Source organism: Acanthisitta chloris, unplaced genomic scaffold (genome assembly GCF_000695815.1).
Source record: "Acanthisitta chloris isolate BGI_N310 unplaced genomic scaffold, ASM69581v1 scaffold36692, whole genome shotgun sequence".
Lineage (NCBI taxonomy): Eukaryota > Metazoa > Chordata > Aves > Passeriformes > Acanthisittidae > Acanthisitta > Acanthisitta chloris.
In genome coordinates this window covers 315-10,479 of record NW_008659395.1, presented here as the reverse complement: position 1 = coordinate 10,479, position 10,165 = coordinate 315, and the positions used below count along the sequence as shown (strand labels likewise).

General features: G+C 47.7%; 1 protein-coding gene across 1 annotated transcript in view; it reads right to left on the bottom strand.

Moving 5' to 3' along the window:
• Nucleotides 1-8,419, bottom strand: part of FAM134A (family with sequence similarity 134, member A) — an 11,513-nt gene extending 3,094 nt beyond the window's left edge. The window contains 7 exon segments of the mRNA XM_009069381.1: nucleotide 1; nucleotides 4-15; nucleotides 346-483; nucleotides 1,246-1,330; nucleotides 2,673-2,808; nucleotides 3,548-3,578; nucleotides 8,318-8,419. The exon segment at nucleotide 1 is cut by the window's left edge and continues 67 nt beyond it. Of these exon segments, the coding sequence (XP_009067629.1) occupies nucleotide 1; nucleotides 4-15; nucleotides 346-483; nucleotides 1,246-1,330; nucleotides 2,673-2,808; nucleotides 3,548-3,578; nucleotides 8,318-8,381 (467 nt within the window). The 5' untranslated portion in view covers nucleotides 8,382-8,419.
• Between the last annotated feature and the right edge of the window lie 1,746 nt (nucleotides 8,420-10,165).

Genomic DNA, 10,165 nt, shown 5'->3' with positions numbered 1-10,165 from the left:
TCTTTCCTTGTCGCTCTGTGAGAAAGAGAAGAAAGGTTTTACACGACATTGAAGAATTTTTCTGCCTTTATACATGACTTTCCCACTACTTCTACTACCCTGTGAAAGTGCACAGGGTTCCCAGAGACAACCATACTCTCTTGCTCTCATGTGCTGGTCTCAGGCTCACCGGGGAGCACCCAGTTGGTCTCCCCATAATCCTCAAGTTTCCTTCTGTTTTCCCCTGCTCCACTGCAGCCTTTCACCACACAGCGTTGGCAGACATGCTCTCCCAATGTCTCTTTGTTAGGGCTCCACCCTGGGAGTGTGGGACCATAAAACATCAGAGAGAAGGTAGGTCCTTACTCTTCTTCTCATGCTTGTGGTGCAGTGTCTCTGCCTTCATACTGTAGTCCAGTTTCATCAGGACAGGCTCCAAACGTGTGTACATCCTCTGGATTAGCTCATGATAGACCACCAGAGGCCAGAGCAGAATGCTGAGCACTGTGGACACAGGATGCAGGGAACGTGAGAGACAGTCCAAGCCCAACCCAAGCCTTCTCACAGCACCACTGAGAAAGTCTGCATCAAGGGAAGGACAGTTGAATGGCATTTGGTTCCCATCTGACTCTGCCTAAAAATCTTCATCCATGGCTATTCTTACTCATTCCAAAGCAGCTTGATTAACCAGATTTTACTGCCAAATCTGTTAGAATACAGATTTATGTTAAGATGAAGCATCAGTCCTTCTCTTCAGCCACTGCATCCCATCCCAAACATGCAACAGAAGCCCTGAAATGAGGTTATTAAAACTAAGTATCACCAAATCTTTTAAGTGTAGCAGCATAGAGCTCATATGTAGATGGACTCACAGCAAAGCATCAGAAGAGAGATATTATGTACTCACGATGCAGTGAAAAAGGTCTATTTACCAAACATGCAGTTTCATTAACAACATTCGATATGGATTAGCCCACGCTAGGAACTGAGGGACTGCAGCTTCCTGCCTCCCTGGCACCTCGCCAGCACAGACCCAGCCGTGGGGAGCAGAGGGCAGCAATGTTTTAGCCACGGCTCCCTCTCCTGCCTTTGCAGTTGTACTGCACGCACGCACTTAGAGACTTCCCGGAGCACACTCCTTGTATTGATTAATCATCTAGCACAGACCCCCTCGAGAAAACCACAAATCTGCTTCTACCAGCATATCAACAGCACAGTTAGGTCATGTTTCAGCTTAAGTCAGACAAGAATGCTGCTTATACTCACAAATGATGTAGGAGATCATTATGCCTGGAACATAGTGTCCAACTACAGCCAGAATCAGGCAGCCTGAACAGACACTCATGCAGAACTGAAGGAAGAGAGGAACAAACAGAAGTGACAAGAGGCAGAGACACATCTATGCAACCAGTGCAGGAAACCCAGTTAGCACAACATGAGGGATGCTCCTAACAGAGTCAGTCAGCTCTGCACTGAGATCATTCAGGTGCTGACAGTCACCACTCAGACAGCTCAGTTGGGTTAAGCTGTAAGCATTAGAGGTTCAAGCACAGGAAGACCAAGGTAACCCAACACCCCAATAAAACAAATCAAAAGTTTATTGGACAGTTCCTTATGAAGCAAATTATGTTCCCTGAGGATAGGATGGAGTATTGCAAACTGCCATTTTAGACTACATCTCTCCTGCAGAGCTCAGCATTTTGGGGAAGCCTGTACTGTCCCAACAGAGGCAGGAACCTATTACAGAGTCACTGGATGCTGTGCCACTGCTGTGCCATAAGTCAGCTGGCAGAAACATTAGCAGAACCCATGCTCCCACCAGACCAGGACCTTCTTCCCCTGGAAAAAGTGGAAGTATAATGGTGCAGCCCTGATGGCTTGTCTTGCATTCTCAAGGGGAGAAGAAGTGAGAACAGACACTGCATGCCAGGGCACAGGTTCAGATACAGACTAAATCCAGCAAAGAAGAGTTTAATTCATAATGGAAAGAGTCTGAAAAAGCTAAGGGCTCTCTCTTAGGGCTTTGCTCACAATTAATTCATACTTCATTAGCAGCTTGAGTCCTGGTCTTCTACACTCCGTGGCTGGGACAGTATTTTAACAGAAAAGGGAGTGATAAGTAGTGTTAGAAACCCACTCCTTCTGGCACACTGAGCTCCAGAAAGGCTGACACAATCCTAGTGGTTGGTCTGTCCTCTTTTTTGTGATGCTAAGCCAGATCCTGTCTACAAACCCTTTCCAAACAACACACACCACAGCCATCAGAACATAGTTAATGACAAATTTCCACGCATGCAGAAACACCACTGCATTTGGACTTGGCTAACTACAGTCTTGGATAGCGAAAATAGGTAGGACCAGCTTAAGAATGGAGCCTGTGAAAGGGACAGAGATTGAAGGCTCCCCTTCTTTCCTTCCCACTCCCAATCTAAGAGCTTCCTTTGTACTCTAAGAAATAAAACTAAGTACAAGCCATTCACAGGAGGGGTTAAGTTCAGCTCCAGTTTACAAATACTGCAAGACAATTACTCATTATTTAAGAATCCCATGGCATAGAGTCTGACAGGAATGAACAGCAAATGTTAAACAGGGACAGCAATTGAAAAATATTGAATTTACATTCTTCCATCTCCTAAGCCACTAGTAATGGAAAGAAAAGCCCCTGCACAGAAGAGTAGGTATCTCCAGCTTACCTTGGCAGGATTTTGCCTCTTGTACTGTAGCAGTTCCTGCAGGTACAGCCTGAAGGTGACCCAGCTCTCTGCCAGACAGTGGCACAGCTCAAGGACACTGAGCAGGTGAGGCTGTGCCCCTGAAGTCACCCCCTCACTAGAGACAGACAAGAGCAAGAAGACAATCTTTGAACATGGTCTGTTTTGCTGGTGGGGACGAACAGCTGCACTGGGAAGAAGAGTTCCCTACCAAAGGCTTGACAATACTAACTGCATCTTAAACTGAACTATGGAAGATGCTTGAAGAGAGTTTTTTCCTTTAATCAGGAAGAAAGTCAAGAGACACCTGAGACAAGCAGCAGCAGCAGACACCATGCCACAGAATCCCCATGCTACAGGCCCAAGATGCAAAGCAGTTCACTCAAAGCCACACAGACAGAAGTGCTGGAGGTGGAATGAGTTACATGGCCTCCTCTGGCACCAAGTCCAAGGTAGCCAGAGCATGGTGCTCAAACCTACAGTCATAACCAAGGATGCAGGCCACGCCACCACAAAGAGCATGTATGGCCTGCAAAAGTCAATCTCAGCAATTTCGTTCTCTCTGGAGGATTCTTAAAATAGTTCAGGACAGATCCAGGGAAGAAACCTGGGAGTTCCTAATATCAGAAGTACTTGAGCTTTAATGCTACTGAAAGAACATTAGTTTTCCCCAGAGTCTCAAACTGTGGCTCCTGAGCTGATAAGCAGCTTCCAGTGCAAGAGAAACTGCTCGAAACATTTCACAGCAGGAGCCATGCAGTTTATTAACAACACAAAAAAGGACAGGTGAGATCACCACACTAAATTAAGGCTTCCCCACTCTCCCCTCTTGCCAAGGAACACATCAGCAAGCTTACCTCTCCCCTCTTGGCTCCTCCGATGGCTGTGCTGTAGAGAGAACACAGCAGATTAGTCAGCCAAGTGAAAAATACAACCTGACGTTTTTACCAGTTGAACAGAGAAGAGCTGGAAATGTATCATCCTTAGCTAGGGATGCACCCTGGGGATCTTCTTCGTGTTCTCATGCAAGCCAGAATCACTGGCTTGGAGTGTGAGCTGCGCAGGCTTCAGTGAAGCATGCCTGGAGGCTTGGAGCTGTCAGAGCACTGGTCTCTGGGTGCCACAACATACCCCATAGCCTGCATGGACACACACGACAGGACACTCGTACCTGAGGTGCACCCTGGTGATAAAACACGTGGGCTCTCTGCTGCAGGGATCAATCATGCAGCTTGTCCTGTGTCCCACGCGTGTGGGCAGTGCCATTCCCAGGGCAGCTGCCACTCCTTGTCATTCACAGGGGGCTGCCAGCAATTTCTGAGCTGGGCAAAGCTTCCACCTCAGAGCTAAACATGGCACCAGGAGGTCTGAGCTGCATTTCCCACCGACTAGCCCAGTCCCTGGCAGGATGCTGTGTACAAATACCAGAGATATCCCTGCTGTCTCCATCCTTTCCCATGGAATTAAGTAACAAATACCAGTCTTGTGCATAATTTTCTAATTTTAGGGCTCTTTTGTGTCCCCTGACAGCCCTTTGTGCCAGGCACAGATATAACTACACTCCCAAGGTCTGGCAGTCTGGATAAGAGCAGGAGAAAGGATCTCCCATTCTTCTCTGCACTCAACCCAGTGATGATCAGAGACTTAGTTCATGCACTACTGAAGGGAAGAATGGTGTTTCAATGGCAGGAGTCATGTATGATTCTGCTCTGCCTTTAGACACATGGAGGAAAAAACCATTTCTATGACAACTGGAACTCATGAGCCTGGTTACTCACAGGTTTGGGTGTCCTGGCTAGCTCACTGGTGTCTCAGGATATACAGGACTCAGCCAAAACTCAACCAGCCTTTATAAGTCTCCTGTGTTTAACAAGGCCCTGTTTGTGTTGTGACGGCCCATTGAGGTGTACCTTGCTCTACCAGTCTGCTCATTGTCCTAAATCTGGTATGGACACACATATATCTTTGATGCTGCCTGACCAGCAGTAAACTTGATCAAAGAGGTTCTACACACCAGTAGGACTCTGTCGCCCACACTGTATGTCACCACATAAAGAGAATTAAAACAAAGGAAGAGAGTTTATGTTCAGAGTCCAGGCTAATGGTTAGAAGTGGGCTAAAAACAATGCAACATAAGCAAAACGGGTTTGAATCCTCCCTGGAATCATCAGCCAGATGCAAAGCCCAAGAGTGGCAGTGAATCCCTCAGGGAAATGCATGGAAAAGATGAACGACCATCACTGCTGCCATCACCCAGTCAGAATTCAGACTCCATCCGGCTCAAGCTGCAGAAGCAGCCCTGCTTGTAGCAGCCCTGCCACTGTTCTCCCAAGACACAGGACATTGGGCCAAGCATGCCAGACTCCTCCTCCTGCTGCAGGCACTGCACCAGTGGCTCGCGCAGCGCAGCGGAGCGGGAGGCCATCCACCCGGGGAGGAGGCGATTCTTTGAGAGCGTGACCCAGATTTCCAGTAATCAGGCCTGACAAGAGGAGTCAACTGCTCCCAGACTGGGCTGCCCATCCACTCCTCTACCCATGAGCATCCTGCATGGCAGCTGAGGCAGCTCACAGAGGGAGCTTGGGGTGCAAAGTGACTGTCAGGGATGCAGCTCCACCCCCACGGGGAGGCTGCTTCTCCCTCCTGCAACCGCCATTGCTGTGTTTCGTTATTGTGCTCAGGAATCTAAAGCTGCTTAACTGCAGCACACAGAAATCCAGCTCTATCTCTAAGCCTCATCTATTACCTGCACTAAATCACCAAATGCATTACATCTGGCACTGTGCAGTCTGTGACAGCTGGCTACACCAGTCATACCAGCGACCAAACGAGGTGCTGGGATGTTTGTCATGCTCTGCTGGACAGATGTGCCAGCAACACAGTAAGTAGGATGGCACAGGAACCCCACTCCTCTCTGACTGCAGTCATCCAAGCCACCCGAAATATGCCAGCAGAGGGAGTGATTCTCCTCAGCTGATCCTGAAGGCTTCAGAGACACTTCGGAGAGCTGCAGACCATTTCAGCGGGCTGCAGGCTCTTCACGTGATTTCAGCTCTCTGGCAAAACACAAGCTGTCTTTAAGATCAACAGTATCTTGCTTCCTGTAGCAGAGTAGTCTGCCTGCTGGCCATCCCAAAGCATTGGAGACTTACCAGCTGGAAGAACAGCCCAACCACAAAAAACCTAGAGAATTTTCAACAGGACATGTTTGCTCAGTTAAGGCTTAACTCCAGCCTGTGCTGCAACACTGTCTAGCACTGGTACAACTAAGCTGGCAAGCAGGACATACAGAAGAGGCCTCAGATCATCAGTAACTGGCAGAAATCTTCCTGTCAGCACTTCATACCAGACTGTGGATTAATACAAACCACTTGACATATACCAGACTCTTCTGGGAGACCAGTCCACCATACAGTTTAGGCTACATGTTGGTACTGACAAATTCTAGCTAAATGGATTCCTTGGCTCTCACAGGTTTTCAACACTTCCCTGAGAGGCATTCTTCATCTCTGTGTAAACTTTAGCTAGAAACCAGGGGCCCTTTCTACTAAGTACTAGCATTCAATTGCAATCCAGCCTTTGCTAGAGCTCTTCCACACTGCACTGTCCTGCACTGACCAAAACACAGCTGCCAAACAAGGCTGCAGAAAACATCCCAACTCGATACCCATTTCAGGGGAAAGTGGACGTGCTTCCTAAGTCCTTAAACAACATTTAAGTGGAATTCTATGTAGAGGTGGTTACATATTGAGAAATCACCCTGTGTGGGAGCTGAAAATATACAGTCCCTTCTGACAGGATCTAAAAGAGCTGTGCATCTTGATGCTGTTAGTGCATCCCTGATCACAACATGTGAGTAACTGCAAAATACACGCCAAGGTTTTGGCATTCCCTCAGCAGTGATGTTACAAGCAGTCACCCGAGGCACACGCAGCTGCCACAAGCTGAGGTTTGTGTACGTACGTGCTGACTCTTGAAGGTATGGTACTGACCTACTTCCCAAAGCTCCAGGAAAGGCTTATAGGAAGCACTGAGAAGGAAAGCCACAAAGCTGCAGTTCTGCTGCAATGGGAAGGGAGAGTCAAACAAGAACCCCTAAGTATTCATTTTTTTTTAGGAATGCCAAGCACCACTCCTTCCTTGCGGAGGCTGAGGAAACACGGTCTAGTGGACCATGTCGAAATCAGGGCTGTGACCTGACTAGGCACATCAGAAAGGTGACCCTGTTCTCTGCTGTCAGCAGAGGAAAAGCAGGAAGGAATGAAACATGTAAAGAATGCCAAGGACCAGCTCAGTAGGATGTGCACTGACTTCTTGCAAAGCTGATGACACAGAACAAGCCTAACCCCTGGTGTGCTGTTTTATTTGGTTTTCTTTTTTATTCCTCACTGCTCTGCATCACATAAATTAATTTCAGTATGGATTTCCTATTTCTTCTATGATAACACAACTATTAGAGGCCTAGTACTTGCTGGACTGATTCCACCCTCACCTGCCTCAATGACACCATTCTGTATTGGACATCAGGCTTTTGCATTTCTGGACACATTTCAAGTGAGATGGTTTGGGTTGGCTTTAAACTAGTCCCTTAAAAAACCATAGTGAATAAGCAGGAAATTAAATTGGCCAGTCCAGTTTAGCTGCCTAGTTACTTGAACCACACAAAGCAAACAGTTTCAAGACTACAGCTGAAACATATCTAATCTTATCAGGACTTCTGTGAAAGCACCCTTTAAGTCAGTACCCTTTCAGGTCAAATAAAGGGCACCTTACAAAACACATATAGAGGGGCTTTCATTCAGAAGCCCTCCCCAGAGTAGTGGAGCAGGGATGGAGGGCCCCAAGCTGCCTTTGAACAGCAGCAATAGATGCAGTAGGTAGGTCTGGTTCCAGTCATTTAATAAACTCCAGTGAAGGAGGCACTCAAAGCAGACAGCAGCCAATCTATGTCTATCACCGTTATGAGGCTATTCCTCTTGCTGCTTTTGTGTCTAATGTTGGCACAGACCCTTCAATTGATGGGAAAGATAAGTCAAGTGATCAGACTCACCGATAAGCTGGAGACCAGATGCTGTTCAGTATAGGTACAATACAGTAACTGTCCCTGCTGTCAGACCTCATCATCCACTCTGCTACCTGCCACAAGAAGTGGCTCTCTTCTGCTCTGCCTCTCTCAGCATAAGCCCACACTGAACTTAACTAAAACCAATACACTTCAAACCTCTCCCCCCCTTTCCTTCCCCCAGCTCAGCTAGCCATATATGCTCAGACTTGAAATGATGTTTTTGCCATAACATTTACAAGGAGACACAGCAGAAACACCACATCATCCCTATCCTCAGGTTCCCTGACAAGCTAGCTGGGCCCCTTAGTCACTCACAAAATGAGCCACTCCCATAACTTTTCAGCACTGGGAGCAATTGTCCCCATGCCCATGTCCTTACATACATTCTAATCCTCTGACACAAAGAGGTAAGAGGCAGCACGATTACCTTGGCTTGCAGTTACAGTAGGAACAGGCCATACTTGATGTATGAGAGAGCCAGGGAAGGGCTGGCTGTGGCCATAGCCCAGCAGCTGGTAACACTGGAACTGTGTCATTAGCTACAGTGCTACTCATCACATACCTGAGAAATCAAACAGGAACCTGGGCTTCCACCTCTCCAACAAGAGGATGCCAAGAAGGGACATGCTGAGGAGAAAGAGGGGTCTCAGGGAGGTGGAGGAAAACAGCCTGGAAATCAAAAAAGAAACTGTTAGGCAGGAAAAAGGCAGCAAGCTACTGCTCTTGATGAGCAAACAGATATGGCTCAGAGCAGAAACATTCAACTACTATGGGCTACTGTGCTCTGTAGACACCCACCACCACCACAGCATATTCTCAAATGGTGTCTTTGCCCACCACCAGACAGCTGACTCCCTACTCTCCCCCAGCGCTCTCCTACCCTGCTTCTGAGTTCCTCCTTCAGCTGTAAAACAAGGCTAATGCTCCCTTGTACAAGTCCCTCCAAATCCTCATGCTGGAGGCTCTAGATAACATAAATATAGATTGGTGTAGCCGAAAACTGCTTGTGGCTCAGCCTGTTTGCTGAAAACTTACATCCCATTTGTCATGGCAAGACCCAGCACTTTCTGCAGGTAGTGCACCTCACCATGGTAGATGTCCATTCTCTTACCACAAAACTCCGTTTCATCAGAGCCCAACTAGCACTTAAATGGGTTTGTTGCTCACTTGACTTTATCATAAAACCTTTCACGTCCCTCATCCACACACTGGCTGGAGCCACTCGCCAGCTCACACACTACTCACGTGCCATTGTGCAGTGCTACCATCAGAGAGTTTATCTCCTCACTCCGTGGAGACTGGACAGCAAAGGTCCCAGAGTGGCACTTGTGCCAACAGTGGCTGTCTGCATTCATCCTTTCCTCCAGCATGGAGGAGCTGTTTTTAAGTCACTCCAGAAACAAATGCCAGGGAAATGCATTCGCCTTCACCCCTTTAATGAACATTCCCTTCCAAAACAGTGGAACAGCCTCTCCACTATTTCACCTTGCTCCTCTTCAGTGAGTGTTTGCCAATACCTAATCTCAAATGCACCAAACAGTGACTGGAGTAAGGGAGCATCTCATAGTGCTGAGCAGGGAAGGGCTGCGCTTCCCATCAAGCCACAGTTGGAAACAGAGGACCTGGCAGTGAGATCTGCCTCACTGGGCAGCACAGAACAAAGGCCACACTTTCCATGGGCTCACAGGACCTCTGATGACCTAAACAACAACGTTTTTATCCCTTCTCATGGGACAACAATTCTGTAGCTTAACACGTCATCTCTGGAAGAATTTCCTCTCATTGCATCTCATTTATGGATTGCAGTTGAAGAATGCTGGATGAATCCTCCATGGGACCATAAATTATTCCTCCTCTGTGGTATTTAAACCCCTCTCTGTCATCCCATTTTCTGGTCACTCTTTGTTCTTCTCGACCTTTTTACACACAGCCCCTGGGCTGTCACTGTCCCCCACCCCTGACATCTCACCTGTGCCTCTCCCCTCCTCCTAACTTCAAAGCTCAGCTCTCAGACCCTTCCAGCTGACAGAGCAGTCCAAAAACGTCTGAGTACCATGCACACTTCTGATAACCATATGGATGAGGGAACAGAACTCAAACTGCCTCATCAGAGCAACTTCAATGGCTGTTTGGTCATGCACTTTCCCTGCCTCTTAACTTCAGAATCTGTCCCTTCCCCTTCCATCTGCAACCAGCATTTAACTGTTTCCCTGGCCACTTTTGACCTTTTCTGCTGGAAAAGCCACCGGCTAGGAGCATTTTCACCAGTAAAACCGACTCACTGTTTATACAAAACAAACAGGACGTTTTCCATTCCCATGCACAGCTGGGCTCTGCCACCCACACTTCTGGCTACTTGTGCTGCTGCCCTGCCCGCGAGAGGAAGACAAGGCAGGGGGATACTCTTGTG